Source organism: Sus scrofa, chromosome 14, assembly GCF_054392235.1.
Source record: "Sus scrofa isolate SSC_HxYL_T2T_F1_AM1 chromosome 14, Sscrofa_HxYL_maternal_Yorkshire_Landrace_v2.0, whole genome shotgun sequence".
Taxonomy (NCBI): Eukaryota; Metazoa; Chordata; class Mammalia; order Artiodactyla; family Suidae; genus Sus; species Sus scrofa.
In genome coordinates this window covers 17,738,918-17,758,127 of record NC_139396.1, presented here as the reverse complement: position 1 = coordinate 17,758,127, position 19,210 = coordinate 17,738,918, and the positions used below count along the sequence as shown (strand labels likewise).

At 50.6% G+C, this 19,210-nt stretch overlaps 1 protein-coding gene across 1 annotated transcript; it reads right to left on the bottom strand.

Moving 5' to 3' along the window:
• Positions 1–5,151: 5,151 nt before the first annotated feature.
• On the bottom strand, positions 5,152–17,226 carry LOC146396369 (putative serine protease 47). Its single transcript, XM_084995489.1, has 5 exons — positions 17,016–17,226; positions 15,132–15,315; positions 13,665–13,942; positions 11,228–11,388; positions 5,152–5,469 (listed from the first exon to the last, which is right to left on the bottom strand). The coding sequence occupies exons 1-5, from the start codon at positions 17,224–17,226 to the stop codon at positions 5,152–5,154; spliced, it is 1,152 nt and encodes a 383-aa protein (XP_084851615.1).
• Positions 17,227–19,210: the final 1,984 nt, after the last annotated feature.

The window sequence follows — 19,210 nt, the reverse complement described above, 5'->3', positions numbered from 1 at the left end:
CTGCTCACAGCCTCTTCCTTCCATTCCAGGTGGAGTTGTTCATTCACCCATGATTCCTGCCAGAGTTGCTTACCCCAGAACCAGAGCTGGATCTCTCAGGCCTTGCTGAGGAGCAGGAGGAAAGACTCTCCCCTGAAGAGGTGGCCAGGTGAGGGACTGACACTAGGGAGACTGGGGGCAGGGTGGGAACCCAGGTGACCCTGGAAATCCAGGAGGAAAGGACCCAGGTCAGCCAGGGCCGGGGAGGGCCCTAGAGCAGGAGGCCCTGAAGGCTCTGTCCCTCCCTCCCCTGACGGAGAGGCCCTGCACCCGGGAGGCTGCCCAGGTGGGTGCAGGGCAGGAGGAATGGAAGGGGAAGAGGGGAGCCGGGGACAGGGCAAGGACCCTGCTGGGGAGAAGGTCCAGGAGGAAGGCAGGAGGGCCACAGACTCTGTCTGTGGATGTGAGTCCCATCTCACCTCCCCCTGCCCATAAGCCCCGGCTCTCCCTGGAGGGTGCAGAGCAGTCACTGTCCACCTCTCTCCCACCAGCTAGTGCAGACACAAGTCCTGGCCTTGGAGGAGGACGACGGGGTGCCAACCACTCCCAATCACAGGGCACCCCACCTGGACTCAAGACCTTCAGAGTCTGTGGCCCAACAAGATGCCCAGAGGAATGAGCAAGGCCCACAGCCCGGGGTCAGAGATGAAACCTGGACACCCCAGATGGATTTCCATGGCCATCTAAGGCACCCCCAAACAGAGAGGGGCCTGTTCAGGCACAAAGGCTCTGTGCCCTCTCCAGGATATCAGGAGCCCCCTCAGGCTGGAACTGCACAGCCATTTCCTCGCCAGGGCACCAAGCGCTCGGGCCCTCCATCAGGACCCAGGGCCAGCAAGGTTCTCAGGGAGGCCTCTCCTCTTAGTGGAGCCCCAGGGCTGGGTCACGGGTTCAGTGAGGATGAGGAGGAGCTCCCCAGCCTGGCCTTCCTCTTGGGCCTTCACCACAGCCTGCTGCCCTGGGGGCTGCCACAGAGCCCTGTCCCTGCCTCGGGTCTTGTCTGCACTGCAGGGCAGAGGGCCCAGCAAGCTTCCCAGGCCCCCGTGCGCCAGAGAATGGGCCTCAGCTCAGGCCCCCTGGAAGCTGCCAAGTCTAGAAAGCGGGCTCAGTGTGGAGGCCTGGCTGCTGCTGAGGAACTGGTGATGGAGAGCTGCTTTTGTGCCGTTCTGCCCTCTGGACACTCACCAGTCATGAGAATGGAGGCTGGAGGCAGCCCTTACCTCTAGAGAGTTTCTCTCTGCCTCTCTGAAGTGGCCAGATGACAGGCTGGGGTGACTCTCCAATCATCCAGGGTGTCCTGTGTGGGTGGCTTAGCCAGAGAAGAAAAGGCTTGTCTGTCAGGACGGGACTTTCTGCTTCACTGCCTTGTGGGTGGGAGAACATCCAATAGTCTCAGCTGGATTTCTGCAGTGTACAATATGGTGGAAGCAGATGCCTCATAGTCCCAATGAGGATGAAGCAAAGGGAATGGGGAGTGGAATTTCATGGCCTATTAATGTCTTGGGTGGAGTATTTCATCTTGTCAAGCTCAGTGGTCCCACCCTCACCAGCCCACTGGCATCAACCCCCTGGTAGCTTTCAAGTGAGCAAAGCCTAGGACTTTCACTAGACCAGGCGTAGTGTTCCTGTTGTGGTGAAGAGGGTTAAGGATATAGGGTTGTCTCTGGGAACTTCCATATGCCACAGGTGCAGCCCCCAAAAAAGAAGAAACAAAAACAAAACCCCTGAAAAGTCTAGAATTAATGTCAAGGTGCAGGGGCTGTACATGAGGAATTCTCTAATGTTATTCAATCCATAAAAAATGAAATAATGGGAGTTCCTGTTGTAGCTCAGCTGTAAGAATCCTGACTAGTGTCCATGGAGACATGGGTTTGATCTCTGGCATCGCTTAGGAGGTTTGGTTTCTTTCACTGCTGTCAGCTGTGGTGTAGGTGTCAGACACACCTCAGATCCTGCTTTTCTGTGGCTGTGGAATAGTGCAGCAGCTGCAGCTCTGATTTGACCCCTATCCAGAAACTTTCATATGCCACAACACAGCCTTAAAAAAAAAGAAAAAATTGGGAGTTCCCATCGTGGCTCAGCGGAAACATATCTGACCAGCATCTGTAAGGATGCGGGCTTGATCCCTGGCCTCACGCAGTGGGTGGAGGATACTGCGTTGGCTTGAGCTGTGGTGTAGATCACATAGCAGCTCAGATCTGGTGTTGCTGTGGCTGTAGCTCTGATTAGCCCCCTGGCCTATGAACCTCCATATGTTGAAGAGTGTGGCCATAAAAAGACCAAAAAAGAAAAGACAAAATTGAATGCAATAGAAATTGCAGAAATGAAAGTTGAACAGACCATAACCAAATAATATTTTAGGGAGATTCCATGTGGCTCAGCAGATGAAGAATCTGATTGGTGTCCATGAGGATGCAGGTTCAATCCCTGGCCTCATTCAATGTGTTAAAGGATCCAGTGTTAACATGAGCTGTGATGTAAGTCACAGATGTGGCTTGGATCTGGCATTCTCTGATTTGACCCCTAGGCTGGATCTTCCATATGCTGCAGGTGTGGCCCTAAAATGACAATCAATCAATCAATATAATAATCAAACCGTGGTTTAATGGACAATACATTCACAGAATCATAGAAATTACCAACATCCACAAGGTGGGGATTTGTTTCGTATTTGTTTCCAGTGAGCCGTGATGGGAACTCTGAGTGTTGCATCTTGTCAAACTTCCTGATGCTAACCTCACCAGCCTACTGGTATCAACACCCAAATAGCTTTAGGAAGAGCAAGACCTAGGATTTTAAAAAGACCAGGAATAGATTTCCTGCTGTGGGGAAGAGGGTTAGGTATCCAGCATTGTTCCAAAGAACTTCCATGTGCCATGAATGTGGCCCCCCAAAAAAGGAAAAAAAAACAAAAATAAAACCGAAAAAAGTCTAAGATTAACATTAAGGTGCTTGGACTGTAAATGAGGAATTACACTAATGTTCTTCAAGCAATAAAAGGAATGAAATAGAGGGAGTTCCTGTCACAGCTCTGAGGTAATGAACCCAACTTCTATCCATGAGGACATGGGTACAATCCCTGGCCTTGCTCAGTGGGTTAAGGATCCGGTGCTGCCATGAGCTGTGGTGTAGGTGTCATGTAGGTTTGATCCTGCATTGCTGTAGCTGTGGCATCGGCCAGCAGATGGAGCTCCAATTCCACCCCTAGCCTGGGAACTTCCATATGTTGAGAGTACACCCCCCCCACACACAAAAAAAAAGAATAAGAAAAAGAATGAAAGAGAAATTAATAGAAATTTCATTCAATAGAATCAGCTGTATCTCACATTTGACCCTTAGCCAGGGAATCTATGTGCTGTAGGTGGAGCCTAACTTGACAAAAAATAAATAAATAAAATCAATAGTGATTTAATGGATGATACACTCACAGAATCAGAGAAATGACCACTGTCCACAGGGTGGGTAAAGGAGGTTCCTAATTCCAGCGGCAGCATGACTGGAGCTTGTCTGAAATAGAGGCAGGTGCTGGGCAACCTTTGTATATGATATACACCAAGGGGAAGCCTGCCCATTGACAACAGGGAAAGGCTCAACCCCAAAACCCTCAACATGGAACCAGAGCATTGGCTGAAGGAACACACTTGACAGAGGCTATGGGCCGCCTAGTCTGTGTTCTTCTCCTTACCAAATCATGGTATGTTTCTCTAAGAACAAGGCAAGGAGTAACCCTTTTCTAAATCACAGACATCATATCTTAACGATACAGCTGTTACAATTGTGCAGCCAATGTGCTTTGTTTGAAGGGCATTTTTAAGTGGTGGGTATGGAGCAGTGTGTTCCAGAGGGGATTCGGGCCATCTGGCTCACAGGTGACCTCTTGCCACACAGGCCAAGTGACACATCTGTAACCAGGGTGATTTCCCAGGCACTGCCTGCCTTCCTCAGATGGCAGGGATGCAAAGGGTTTGAAAGGGGGCACAGAGCACAGAGCCATCACCTACGGTCCCCTGACCGCCTCTGCCTGGGGGGGAGCAGCTTCCTGCTGTCACAGAAGCTATTGCTAGCACACCAGTCATTGGAGGAGTTCTGGATCCCCAACATTTTCCTACTCAGCAGTAGGCAGGAGAGAGCAAGGATGGTCCACGGATGTAGCTAAGGGTCCTTTTTTTAGGGGAACTTGCTCATTTTCAAGAGGTGCAGGTACAGCATATGGCAGTTCTGAGGCTCGGGGTCAAATCAGAGCTGCAGCTGCAGGCCTACACCACAGCCACAGCAATGACAGTTCTAAGTCTTGTCTGTGACCTACACCACAGCTCACAGCAACACTGGATCCTTAACTTAGTGAGCGAGGCCAGGGATCAATCATGAACGCTCATGGATACTAGTCAGGTTCATTTCCGCTGCACTACAACGGGAACACCTAGAGGAGAGTTTTAAAGAAACAGCTAAAATGAGGTCACTAAGGTGGCCCCTAATACAATATGACTGGTGCCCCTATAAAAAGGGGAAATTTAGACCCAGAAACACACAGAGGGATGCTGATGTGAGGGCACAGGCAGAAGATGGGCATCTAGAAGCCAGGGAGAGAGGCCTCAGGGCAAACCAACCATGCGCATATCTTGATCTCAACAGTTACTTGATACATTCTTGTTGTTTAAGCCCCATTGCCCGTGGGATTTGTGATGGCAGCTGGAGCTGACTGATATACTCTCTCTGAAGGCCTGTACACTCCCACCACAGGATGGAGCCTGCAAGTGAAGACACCCTCTCTGCCCCCAGCTGGGCTCCACCAGCATCCTCACCCCTGCCTTCCTCCTGAGACAGCTTCTCTGCCAGGGCCTGTTTCCTTGTCCAGGGAGTCAGACAGTGGACCTCAATGGAAGAGGTATGGATGGAGGTCAGGAGGGGCTGTAGGGCCCCAAGGCAGGAGCAGGAGGAGTCTTTCATTTGTTTATTTGGGATTGCAGGCTTGGTTTGTGGGGTGGCCACTGTTGGACGGAAATGCCATGATGGGGCCATGGAAAGCTGATGGAGCTGGTGGGGGAGGGGCCGCAGTTTCCAGAGAAGAGACTGGACTCTGAGGCAGAGACAGGAGCACAGGAGCTTGGCGGGTCAGCACCAGGCCTGCCACGGGACCCGGAGCACAAACAGCAGCAGGGTCCAGGTCTCTGAAGGCACAAAGGCTGTGCCAGGCCCAGGCGAGCCAGCAGCCTGCAGAGACTGGGATGGAACCTGGGTGTGAGGAGGAGGGGCCATGGGCTCAGGGAGGGGTGTGCACTTCTGGATCTCGTCAATCCAATGGGAGAAGTAGCTGACATTGGTGAAGATGCTGGGGTAGGTGGGATGTCGGCAGTCCAAGCCCCAGCTGGCCAGCCCCACCAGAACCCATGAACTGAGGAGGTCACAGACGAGGGGCCCCCCGGAATCGCCCTAGGAAAGAGAGGGGAGTTACTGTGAGCAACTGAGTTAGGTCAGAGGAGTCTCTGCCATCTAGGTCCCTCAGGTGGACTTCTGGGAAGGTCCAAACACCAGCATCCCACAGCAGACCAGCCTGTTTAAGCCATGCAGGGAGGCAATGGCATCATGATTTAGGAAGCTCCTGATTGACCCTCAGGACAATCACAGGTTTCAATCTATGATCATATGGACCCCTGTGCCCAGAGACAGCCTGGATATACCTGACAAGGCACTGTCCAAGGAAGAGAAGGGACAGCTACACCCACAGTGCCCAAGAGAGTTGGTCTGGGTGTGGAGGCTGGCCAGCTCAAGCCCCTGCAGACCTCAGCTCTTGCAAGACCCTGGGCTGCACCAGCACACCCCTTACCTGGACCCTCTTCATTTTTCATTCATTTAGTCATTTGGTTTACTTTCAACACCTTGGTTGAGCAATTTCAGAAGATGCCCATACCCTGGCCTGGCAGAGGCAACCTGTATTGCTCAGGGAGTCGGTGGGGGTTAGAAAGAAATCTGCTGGGACTTACTAGAGTTCATGCTCTCAGGGCAGGGCCATCTGGTTGGAAATCTCCTCATGTCATCAGCCAAAGGGAGGGTCTGGTCCTTGTGGCTGGGGTTAGAGGGGCAGGGGCCTTAGTCACGCTTGCTGCTCCTCCACTTACCCATTCAACATGTGCAGCAAGCAGCCAGGAATCCTCTGCCCTGGGCACAGGGTCTCCTCCTTTGTGGTGCTTTTGTCAATAAGCCAACCAGCCTGCCATTGGCAGATGTGACATGTGGAAACAAGCCATGGGAGGGTCAGGACAGGAAGGGAAGGGCACTTCATCAAGTGGAGGTGAAAGGCTACTCTTCTTGCACTAGGAAACACAAGGTAGAGTTTCCAAGCGGGAAACAACTGAACTTTCTGAAGCAGGAGCACTGGGAGGAGTAAGTGCAGACCAGGGAAGGAGGGATATGCCAGGTGGGTGGGAGGAAGAGCAGTGACATGTGGGGAGTGAGGAAAGTATATGGGACGAGGGGTCTCAGGGCCTATGGCAGAGGGTAGGATTTGATCCCCATGGAGAACTGTCTAGGTCATGTCTAGTGCCTGGATCAGTCCAGTGCTGTGTGGAGAATGAACCAGCTGGGAGGCAGCTACAGGAGAGATTACTGATGGAGAGGGGCCAGGTGGTAAGAACAGTCAGATTTGGAACAATAGTTTGAAGCTGCCTATAGGACCTGTCAAATCTGAGCCTTTCTGTCATTAACCATGGGGGGAAGTGCAGAGGGATAGAAGCAGGCTGAGCATGGAGCCCTGGGGCCCCAGCATTTAGAGGTGGGAGGGGAGGGGACCAGGCATAGAGCAGAGCATCTGGTGAGTGCCTGGGCCCAGGAAACAGGAGGGAGACTTGCTTAAGTGCCAAGTGAGAGGAGGACTCAGATCCACAGGTGGTTCTGGTGAGACAAGCTATTGGGGATGGTGGCCTTGAGGTTTTGGATAGCAAGCTGGGGACACTCCTAGGTGGAGTGGGTTAGATTCAGGACTGTTGGGAGGAGTCTTTGGGGGAAGGGAGATAAAGAAACTGAGCAGTAGATGGTGCGCATTTACACAGGAGCCGTGGAAGGGGCGTCTGAGGACATGGAGCAGGAGAGACTCTGGGCATGGCAGGGATGGAACTTGAGGCTGAGGAGAGAGGGAAGACGCTGGGATAGATGGTGTGTAGGGTTGTCAGGACGAATGACTCTAGTCTGATTGGCTGCTTTTGGGGTTCTCAGTGAAACAAGCAAGATCTCCAGCTGAGAGGGCGGGGTGGGGGAAGTGGCAGGTTGAAGGAGAGCGAAGGGTACATGGTGTGGTGGCCAAAAACACCCCTCAGAGATGCCCATCCTCACCCCTGGAACCTGTGGCTATTAGCTCATGTGGCAAAGGGGACTCTGCAGCAGTGATGGAGTTGAGGCTCTTGAGCTAAGAAGGTTTTCCTGGATTCTCTGGGTGGTCCAATGTAATCAAGATCCTCATAAGGAAAGAGAGATGCAGGAGGTCAGAGTCAGAGCAGAAGATGTGACAGAAGCAGAGGCAGAGGTGTTGCACTTTGAGGACGGAAATGCTGTGAGCCAAGGAATGAGGGTGGCCTCTAAAAAGCTGGGAAAACCAAGAAAACATTCTCCCCTAGGAAAGCCTCCTGAAGGAACCCACCTGGCCAACACCTTGATGTTAGACTTTTGACCTCCAGAAATATAAGATAAATTTCCGTGGGTTTAGCCATTCACTTGGAGGGGATTTGTCACAGCAGCTCCAAGTAAGGCACCTTCTTGGGAACGTGCCATCATTACTTCAGCCCTTCCCCTCTGTGGTCCCCACCTGGGGTGGCCTCAGCCCTCTGCACGGTGGACCCCCTCCCAGCTGTGTGAGGCCAGTGGAAGGCCTTTCCCTGTTCACTGCAGCCCTCAGGGATTCACACAGGGGACCCATGCAGTTGCGGAAATGATGACGGATTCTGAGTCAGGCTCCAATAGCCTCCTGACCCCTGGAGAGCTCTCAGAAGGCAGGAGAGAGCCTCCTCTGGGACCATCTGTTCTGCTGCATCCACTTTTCTAGGGCAGATGTCCCTACAGCTCTCATAGCCTCAGGGGGCGCCCCTTGAGAGGTGGTGATGCGACTAAACGAATAAATTTCCTCCAAGGTTAACTGCGCTACCTGACTTTTCATTATTGTTTCTATATTCTTTAAGGTGGACTCTGGAGGTCTTTAAAAAATTGAGATGTTCCCATTGTGGTTCAGCAGGTTAAGAGCCTGACTAGTACAAATGAGGATGCAGGTTCAATCCCTGGCCTTGCCTAGTGGGTTAAGGATCTGGCATTGCCACAAGCTGTGACATAGGTCCTAGAAGTGGTTCAGATCTGGCATTGCTGTGGCTGTGGCAAGGGCTGGAAACTGCAGCTTCCATTCAACCCCTAGCCTGGGAACTTCCATATGCTGCAGGTAGGGCAGGAATAAAAGAAAGGAAGGAAAAGGAAGGAAGAAAGAAAGGAAGGGAAGAAGGGAGAAACCCCAAATCTAAGGTATCACATGAAATGTGAGCTACAGTTTGCACTACAGTAGATACAAAGCAAACCTTGCGTGTGCACTCTTGCATGTGTATGCATATGTATGCATGTGCATGCATGTGTGTGTGTGTGTGTGTGTGTGTGTATGTGTGTGTCTGTGTTGGGCAGGGCCGGAGCAGTGAATTCCACCTTCAGCAAGAGGTTGGGTCTAAGCCAGGTACAATCCAGAGAGAGGGAGGCAAACCAGGTCAGGAGACTGGAAGCCAAAACTTGTTAAGTACCTACTGAATGCCAGGCACAGTGCTGCATTTCTATAGGAACCTTCTTCAGTGGAGGCCATGAGCAATTCCATTTCATGGGTGAGGAGACTTAGCTAAGGCCACAATCCCAGTCAATGGAACCAGGTCTGTCTTGCCCCACAGTCTGAGCATTGAGTGCCTTGGCAGGCTCTCTCTCCTCAGACCTGTTTCTGGACCCCCTGTGCAGAGGGAGGGGCCCTTGTGGGGAGAGATGGGAGCCCCAGGTTGGAGGGTGGGGTCCAGAGCAGGTGACATGGCAGAAGATGAATCTAGGTGGAATCTCTCAGTCAGGCGGTGGTAGGTGAAAGGGGAGGCAGGAGGGGGGTCATTTGCTGGGACTCCCGAGTGTCCGGCTCAGGGGTATTCTCAGCCTGGAGAGAAACCAGCGGAAGAGTGGGGTCGAGGGGCACTACGAATATCCAGCAGGTGAGCAGACACAAGGCTCTGGCCTTGAGCTCCATTGGCATAATTCCTGCAGGAGAAGGGAGGTGGACAAGGCTGTAAGGGAGGTCCATGGTGACAGCCGGATGTGGACTGGGCAGGGTGGGGGCTGAACACTTGTTCCACTTCTGGGTGGAGCTGGCTCTGTGAGGAGGTCAGACCAGGCCAGGCAGCTACAAATCTATACTACTGTTTAAGAACTGGGAACCAAGAAATATGGGTCTGCCTTCTACCAGCAGCTCAGGGGCCTGCCATGAAGATAGCTATCCATGTGGCCTTCTCATGGGCTAGGCTAAAGTCACAATCCCAGTCATCTTCTCCCTCCTGTGTGCATCTCCTGGGGTGCCAAGGCATAGTGCCACAAACTGGGTAACTATAAAAACAATGCAAATGTATCCTCTCACGGTTCTGGAAGCTGGAAGGCTGAAAGCAAGTGTCTCTGTGTCTAGCCCTCTTCACACAAGTCATTGGTACAGGGCCCACTTGAAATTTACAATGGTCACATCTCAAGATCCTTAACTAATCACAGCTGCAAAGACTTATTTCCAAAGAAGGTCACATTCTGAGATTCCAAATGGATACAAACTTAGGGGACACTATCCAACCCCCTATACCACCCTTTCAACAATCCCATGAAGGAGGCCTCAGACTCCTACACCGTGAATAAGACACAGGCTCAGATGGTGAAAAGACCACCCAAGGGCAGAGCAGTGCCTCTAACTCCAGAACCCTCACCCTCTGCCCTCCACTCCACGATGCCATCTGTGTAAGAGCTTGGCAGCCAATGCCAGCTCAGGGTGCTGGGCCCTGAGGGGATGTGGTGAAGGCCTGGAGGCCAGGTGAAGCTTGGAGTCAGAACACGCAGGCCCTCCTTATTTTATGGGAGTGCTTTCCCTCTTTGGGCCTGTTTGCCCACTTCTAAAATAGGACACTACAGAGAGTGGATAGACATCTTCACAATTCAACAGTACACTCATGTCTGGAATGTATATCATAGACACATGTACCAACAGCCCCTAAAGAAAAAGACACAGGGGGAAAAAAACGGAAGGTAAATTAGGAAGAAGATATTCAACGGCAATAAACATACGGAAGTATATTTCATCCGTCATCAGGAAAATGCAAACCACAATAAATCATCACCATTAGGAAGGATGGAAAGTGCCAAGTGTTGGTGAGCTTGTAAACTCTCAGCCACTGCTGGAATGTGTGGAACTGGTGCAACCCCTCCGGAGATGTTTGGTAACATCTGCCAAAGCTGAACATGCAGATAGCTTTTAATCTAACAGTTCTCCTCAGGGGCTTCTGTGAAATCAAATAGAAAACCTCTGGAAGTGAAATGAAATGAAAAACTTGGAAGCTACAAAAATATCCATCGAGAGCAGAACTGCCCATCGAATTCAATTCACACGATAGTGTCTTGCAGGGCAATGAGGCTGAACAAACTATACCTACGTGTGACAGTGTGGATGGACCTCACAAACATAATGTTAAGACGTGAAAATCTGACAACTGGAAATAAGTTCTACTTATGGAAAATTCAGAATCTAATATAAAGTGTTAAGGTGAAGATGAGAGTTTCCATTGAGTGTTGGTGACAAGAAGGGGAGAGGAGTGTTGGCCACCTGGGGTGTAGCACTGTGAAAGTTCATGCAACTACACATGTAGGGAAAGAGTATGAATGCCTTCTTCTGTATGTATATTTCAATAAAGGTTTTAAAATATGCCTCCAGAATAGATACTGCTGGAGTGTCCTACCAGTAGTAGTTGTCCTCCTGTGCAATGGGCTGAGGAAGGGGCTAGCCTGGGGGACACTACCAAGAGATAGAGCCTGGGAACATAGGTAGAGGGACGAAACAGAAGGTACCAGGGGTCTCCACAAAGAGAGTGGAGGCAACACAGCCTCCCACCATGGAAACTGAGGCCCTGAGAACAGGCCAGGGAAGAAGGGAAATGACCTCACTCACATGGCAGATGGCCTTTCCTGTAGAGAAGTCCCCAACACACAGCATCTCCTCGTACACGGAGAAGTTCTTGCTGAGCCTGTGTCCATATACCAGATTACAGAACTGGTTCTCAATGAGGCCCACCTTAGCCTCCTGGAGATGGAAGGGTGTGGGCAGAGGCGCTGTGAGGATAAGAAGGAAGTCAGTGAAGTTTGCTAGAGCTTAGCTACAGGCTCTTCTGCCTTACTGCTCACCAACACCCCTGCATCATAGGGTTTTCTCAGCAAAGCTGAGCTTTCAGCTCTCTATCAGTCTTCTACCTATGCCTAATAAGGCCTCCCCTGTTTCTCAAACTTTTCCAAACCCATCCTATTCCCACCACCTCTCGCATAGCAATAGACCACACCACTCGTAGTCCATAAAGAAAAAGGCAAATCCTACCAATGCATGCCAATCACTGATGCTTAGCAACCATTCACCAACCCACCTACCCTCTCACAAACCATCCTTTCCACTTCCATTTGTCAGTCATTACCTTTCCTTCCCTCCACTAATTCCTCCGTCCATCATCTACCCATCTTGTCTCATGCCCCATTCATCCACTCACCCTTCCATCTATCTGCTGGCCTATCCATCTTTGGATCTATCTCCCCATTCTCCCTCCATCAATCAATATATCCACTCTCTCCATCCCTCTTCCCACCCACTCAACCATCTTCCCTCCAGGCACTCATCTTCCCTCCTATCCATCCTCCATCCATCCTCTCATTCAATCACTCATTTATTCATCTGTCTTCAGGTTAGCTATTGTTTAGACACTAGTGATAGAGGGGAACATTTTTAGTTGGGGAAACAGGGTAAGTGAAGTAAATAAGTAGGATTATTTAGCTCTGAGAAGTGTGGTAAGGAAATACAACAGGGAAATGTGACATTATGCATTGCCTGTTTTAGGTTTCACATCAAGGAAAACTCTTCAGAGGAGGAGCTGAGTTGTATATCAAAGAAATGAGTCACCCAGATTAGCAGGGAGAGCCTGTGAGGCTGGGGAAACAGCCAAGGTAAAGGTCCTGAGGTGGGGACAGCCTCAGGATATTCAAGGCAGGAAGGGGCCTGGTGGCTGGGATGGCCTGGGTGAGGGTGGAGTGGGAGCTGAGCAGAGAGGAATGGGGGCCAACATTGCACAGGGCCTGAGAGCCAAGGTAGGACATTTGGACAGTTTTCTAAGCATAAATGAGAAGGCACTGAGGAGAAAGAGCAGGGAACTGGCACAACACCTGCTTCAAAGCAAACACTCAGGCAGTTGTGTGGAGACTAAAGTAGGGCACACAGGGTGGGAGCTAGCAGACCAGTCTGGAGGTCCATGCAAGAACGGGTGGTCTACAGGACCAGGGTGGAGGCATTGCCACCTACCCCGCTGCCAGGCCCTGGGGCATAGGCTGGGATATTAAAACAAGAAAGACAGAGTCCCTGTCCTCAAGGAAGAACCAGACTGTGTGTGTGTGTGTGTGTGCGTGCGTGCGTGTGTGTGTGCGTGTGTGTGTGTGTGTGTGTGTGTGTGTGACAATGCTGGGGACCTGGTTGTCTGTCCTGTGGTTGGGGATTGTTACTGATACACTATTGAGAAGGGCCAGCAATGCTGGCACATCCCACCCAGTGAAGACAGGGTCTTATCAAAATCTGATCTCCTATCCTGAGAAACACCTACCAAATTACAACCTTACAAATAATTGCAAATACACATTCTTTTCCCCCTAATTCTGCCACATAAGATTGTGCCCAACCATAAACACTCTTTTCTTTAATAAACACTCTTACTCATGAGTTTTTGCCTGCATTTCTTCCCTTTCAATCTTAGAAAAACACAAACTTTTTCTGTGTTACTCAGTTCACCTAATAAACCCACAAAGTAGACAGTTGACCTGGGTTGGGAGAAGTGCAAAGTGAGGTTCAAAGAGTGAAACACTCTTAAGTTGTAGTCATTCTAACTTTACCTTGGAGGCTCACAGGTCAGAAGTCATAAATATGTTTTCTTTCCATTTTTCCTAAGTGCCTCCAATGGGAAATCTTGGTTCCTCAGTGGCCTAGAAGCGGCCAGGCCCCAAGCAGGACCTCTGAGTTGAATCAAGTCATCTTAGGTCTATAGTTGATTAAGGCCTTGAAATCAAGAAGCTGACAGATTCCAAGAACCTGAGTTCTTAACATCCAACAGTCAAAGATTCCCAGATTTTCAGAGCTTTGCACTTTGGGAACACTGAATTTTAGAATCACACACTTTCAGAACTAGAGCCAGAATGGTCCAGTCCTCTGGAAATGAGGCACAGTGGACCAAGGTCCAGTGGTTGTTTTGCCTGGGGAGCCCTACTTCCCTCCTCCCCTCCTCTGTCCTCCTTCCCTTCTTCCTCCTCCTCGCTTCCCCCTTATCTGCCCTCCCACCCCAGCCTCTCCCCTACCCCCTCACTTTCCTCGTTGAGCATCCCCCAGCCAGTTATCCAGCAGGATGCATTATTAAGCAGCTGCAAGCCAGGGGCTGGGAGGCAGGCAGGGATGATGTAGGAAGTGAAGTTCACAGGAAAGAACAGCTGCAACATGGCTATGTCACTTCCGAAGGGATGAAGCTTCTCAAAGTCTGGGTGCATGACAATCTGGCTCACGGACATCTCCAGGGTGTGCTGAGTGTGTTCAAACAGCTGCGTGCTTCCTAACAGGACCCGGTAGTTCTCTGGAGCATGGGATTTTCTGGAGGAGGAAGAGCATGCTGTCACCATCATCCCTGAGTGTGGGCTAGGTCTCTTCCCCTGCATATTCATCTAACTGCTGACATCCACCTGGACCCCTGCACCTCCCCATGGTGCCAGCCTTGGTCTCTGCATTCCTAAAGTTCAGGAGCACTTCTTTCTTGAGACTGATATTCTACTTACAACCTCAGACATATGGTTTCTCCACCATATCCAAGAATCAGAGGAGCATTGAATCCTTGTGCTGGAAAGGTCTTTGGTGGGCTCATCAAATGAAGGCCCTTGGATTGTTTACAGGAGATGTTCTGGATTGATCCCAGCTCTACTTTTACCTTCCCAAGGCTCCTACAACCCACCTTATGGCCCCACAATTTTCCTGACCCCTCCCTTCTTTAACCACCCTCCTGCCCAATAGCTGTTTCTCTGCTCAGTTAGAAGCACTTGCCAAAGATCTGTAAGGTAAAGGAGCAACTGAGTGTAGGAAACAGAAACTTGCATTTGCCCTGAACACAGCTGCTCCCATAGAGTAGGTGCTGATCAGATTCTGAGCTCCCAAAGCTCCAGCTCCCAGACCTGGGCTGTGATGTTCCAACTCCCTGGGGATGCCTCCTCATCTGTTCACAAGCTGGGCACTGAGCAGACCCAGGAGCGCCAGGTGTGTCAGACTCCTGAGCAGCCACATCACTCTCCCAGGGTGCCCCATCTCCCACCCGCACAGCCTGGCACCACATCTCCCACATGCACACTAGTGACCATGATTCCTCCTGGGCACACAGTTTTGCAAGAGTAAAAAGTAGAGCCATTCAGCTGCTTGCCAGACATGAGGTCCCATGTCCCTGCCTAGACTCAGAAACCTGGAAATGTGGGGACCTTGAGAAACTGTGATCTGAGATTGGTCCACACTGCATGGCAGCCAGAATGGACACTGCTACTCTTCTGGGGCACATCTGTGTTTGGAGACAGGCCCAGGGGCTGAGGGCAGAGTCTGGGGAGGGTCTGGGAAAGGGAGCCAGGAGGACAGTCCAGGTAGAAGGTACACAGGTCAAAGGCAGGAATGACATGGACCTGTGGGCCACAGACAGCCCCAGAGGAAAGCCCAGAGGAGCCGGGGTGGGACACCCTCACACCTCATCCCCTCCATCTCCTCCCCTGCCAGTGCCTCTGCTGGCACCCTAGGAAAGAGGACTCACTTGAGAAAGCAGTGGGCAGCAGAAACCAGCCAGCGGGAGTTGATGAGGACAGCTCCACAGACATGCAAGCCCTGGTACATCAGGCTGGCCTGCCATGGCCACTGGCCAGCCCCCACATCCTGACCACCAGAGATCCGCCACATCACCTTGGGTTTCCCGCACGCTGTGGAGACTCCCCTGCCACCTACAATAGAGACATGGGTGAGACCCCAAATGCCACTACCAGGGAGGCCCCCTCCACTTCACAGATGGGAAAACCAAGGGCAAGTGTCCAGTGGCCTGGCCAAAATGACACGGCTGCCTGGACTCTGCCTTTACCAGCTGCCACTGAGAATTTGACAGCAGAGCACAATGGAGCAGGCTTTCTGAGCATGAAGGCCCAGGGCTGTGGTGAGATGCCAAGGGTGACCAAAGGTGGCAACAGCTCATGGCAGCATATCCGCTGAGCTGGACATCACTGAGGCAGTCTTCCAAAGGCTGGCCATGTGCCAGGCCTTATTTCCCTGAACTAACACACCACAACAACACAAGGTCTCCGAAGTTGCCAACATTATACACTCAAATCATAGCTTCTAAGGGCCGGTGCCCCTCCACTTTGCCCCAGTATCTTAGAGAAGCAGATCTGCAGGCAGGAGTCTGGGGTGATGTGTGACCATGGAACTTAGCAGGACCCCATGAGGCCCTCCCCTAATAGACCCCCACCCATGTCCTCTGACTGCCTTTTGTCTGTAGAAAACTTTAGTCACAGAGTACATTTACCTGGAGAAGTGGAAAAGTGCAGGAAGAAAGGAAAATAGTCAAGCAAAGCAAAATAATATTTTAACGATTAAACAGAGTAAGAATATTTAGCTCCTCCTCAAGGACTATAGATAATATTCTGAGCCATGTCCTTGGAAATGTTTTGCAGATACTGAAACCCCACCAGGTGGAAGAAGTTACCTATATGCTGCACACAAGCACATAGACCCAAACAAGGTGGAACCAGAAGGTGGATGAGGTTGACTCCCAAGTACCTCACCACCCACCAATCCGAAGAAAGTCTACAAGCTGATCAAGCCCTGCTCTTTGAACCTCACTCAGCCCTCGAGGTGGGGGCACACAGCCTTGAGGCTGTTACCCCACTGTGGCCCCCTCTGCCTGGCAAAGCAATTAAGCTGTTCTTTTCTACTTCACCCACAACTCTGTCTCTGAGATTCAATTCAGAGCATGTCCACAGAGACTGAGCTTCAGCATCAACCTGGGGAAAGTCACTCCCTGCCTCTGACTCAGGATTCTCCATTTATAAATAAGAGGGGTGGGCGTTCCCTGGTGGTCTAGTGGTTAGAACTTGGTGCTTTCACCACTACGGCCAGGGTTCAATGCCTGGTCCAGGAACTGGGAATCCCACATTAAGCCGCGGCCAGCAGCGGAAAAAATAAATTAATTGATTAAAAAACACTCTATGCAGTGGCCAAAAAATTAAATAAATAAGAGGGAGTGGGCTAATGAAGACAGCCATGGTTCTAGGACCCACACCTGAGGGCAGGGGTGAGGCCAGGGACCTTAGAGCAGGCATCCTGCTCTAGGGCCTAGGCCCCAGGGACTCAGGGCTCCTCACTCAGCAGTCCTGGGCTTTCCTCCACCCAGCCTCAGGCCGGACCCTGCCAGTGCCCACTTGCACAGCCCCACAAGGGTCCTGGGGCAGTTTCCATCCCAGAGGCCCCTCAGTAGGGGTCCTGTGACCCACCTGTGTTAAGGTGGTCTCTGGGCTGCCTGGTTAGGTGGACCTGACCACAAACAAAAGAAGAGGTTCAGTGACCCTGGGCACCAAGCCCTGGTCACAGTCAAGCCCCCTCAGGCCCTGCAGGCCCACCTTCTCAGCCCCACACAGAGGCCCCCACGCACCTGTGGCTGCCCAGGCCAATGGCTGTGCTTCCGGAGTCAGAGACCCACCCTCCACCGCTCGCACGGCTGCAGGAGCTGGGCCGGGGTCGGCCCAGGACCCTCGCAGGTTTAGGGTGGTGGTGGGCGACCATGGCGGCAGCAGCACCAGCTGCAGCCAGAGGAGATCCACAGGATGGCCTCCTACTTGTCGAAGCCTCTCCTCTGAGACCATTGTCAGTGTTGTGGACCTGGGCCTGAACCTGGCCTGACTCAGCCCTAGGCCTGGACCCTGCCCCCGCCCTGGCCAAGGCTTTGACCCCGCCCCCACCACGCCTTGACCCCGCCCCAACCCAGCCTTGATCCCACGTGACCTTCCTATTAACTTTCTTTTTTTTGTCTTTTCGCCATTTCTAGGGCCGCTCCCCTGGCATATGGAGGTTCCCAGGCTAGGGGTCCAATTGGACCTGTAGCCGCTGGCCTACACCAGAGCCACAGCAACGCGGGATCCGAGCCGCATCTGCGACCTACACCACGGCTCACGTGACACCGGGTCCTTAACCCACTGAGCAAGGCCAAGGATGGAACCCGCAGCCTCATGATTCCCAGTCGGATTCATTAACCACTGAGCCACACCAGGAACTCCCCTATTAACTTTTAAAATAACTCCACTGAAAAATTATTTCTATACCATGAAGTTCCCGTATCACAAGCGACGTTTCAATGATTTCCAGTACATTTTTCTTCACTCATTTGTTTATGTTTGTATTTAAATCAATCTTCTATTTTGGGATAGTTTTAGATGTATGAGTAAGTTGCAAAATAATACAAAGACTTTGCGTATCCCCCTACCCAATTTCCCCTCTTGTTAAGATCTTATATTGTTACGGCACATTTGTCACAACTAGTGAGCCAATATTGATACATTCATATTAACTCAATCCGGAGTTCCCGTCGTGGCGCAGTGGTTGACGAATCCGACTAGAACCATGAGGTTGCGGGTTCAGTCCCTGCCCTTGCTCAGTGGGTTAACGATCCAGCGTTGCTGTGAGCTGTGGTGTAGGTCGCAGAGGCGGCTCAGATCCCGCGTTGCTGTGGCTCTGGTGTAGGCCAGTGGCTACAGCTCCGATTCAATCCCTAGCCTGGAAACCTCCATATGCGGCGGGAGTGGCCCAAGAAATAGCAACAACAACAACAAGAACAAAAGACAAAAAAAAAAAAATTTAACTCATTCCATTAGCTCTCTTTTTTCAGTTTTTTTTAAAGTTTAAGGCATAGAGCTTAATGATTTCACTTACATACAATCATAAAATGATCATCACAATAAATTTAGTGAACATCTATCATTCATATAGATACAAAATTAAAGAAATAGAAAAAAAATCACTCATAAATTGTTGAGTGCCTCTTCAGGCAATCTATGAATTGGTTTTCAGAGTCAGAGCACCAAGGTTTGACTTGATATTTCCTTTCACTTCTTTATCCATCAACCCAATTTTTTGTCCCTCAACCCACTCTGCTTCCTATCTGGCTCTTAACTTACTTCAACAGAGGCTAGACTTTCTGAACAAAATTCACAATTTATCATCTGATAAACACTTCTGTAGTGATGGTGCCATGGAACAAAGTATTTGAAATTAGGATCGTCTCAGCAGATCCAATATGTTCATGGCTGTAGGTATATAATTCCTAGTGAAGAAGTCCTTTTGCTCCAACCAATATCCAGCAGGACCAGCCTAATATTCCTTTGTTCTGGAGAGCCCCAGTGTATCAAAAACGTGGTTGTGCAGCCCACAGGTCCAAGACCAGAAATTATTATTGTTAAATATTTAACTTTTTCCCTGTAAATAATTTAATATTTTAAACTAATAATACCTTCTCATGGATCACAATCCAATTGTGCAAAATGGAATATGCAGTGTTGAGTCATGCGTCCTCCCACCTCTTTCCCCTGTCCACCCAGTCCTCTTTCCCACAGGGAAGTAGTGTTTATTTAAATCCTTCCATAGATGTGTTATGCAAAGAATTTAGAATGCAATATATTTGCATTTTTTAAAATGCAGGGTTTTCTTTGATTCAAACTTAATATATTTTCAATACATTTGCAGATGTTTACAATGACTATCTTCTTACATTAACGAGATTCCTTTCTAGATGGGAGTAGACTTCCAGAACAAGAATTTCTACACCCCTTAAAATCAAAAGTTTTGGAAAGAATA

What these genes read in the sequence shown, in the direction of transcription:
- LOC146396369 (XM_084995489.1), bottom strand. Translation starts at nt 17,226, where the DNA reads ATGGTCTCAGAGGAGAGGCTTCGACAAGTAGGAGGCCATCCTGTGGAT. An exon ending in ATTGGCCTGGGCAGCCACAG is followed by an intron (nt 15,316 to 17,015) that starts GTGCGTGGGGGC and finishes TCTCTATTGTAG; the next exon opens with GTGGCAGGGGAGTCTCCACA. An exon ending in GGGGATGCTCAACGAGGAAA is followed by an intron (nt 11,389 to 13,664) that starts GTGAGGGGGTAG and finishes TTATCCTCACAG; the next exon opens with CGCCTCTGCCCACACCCTTC.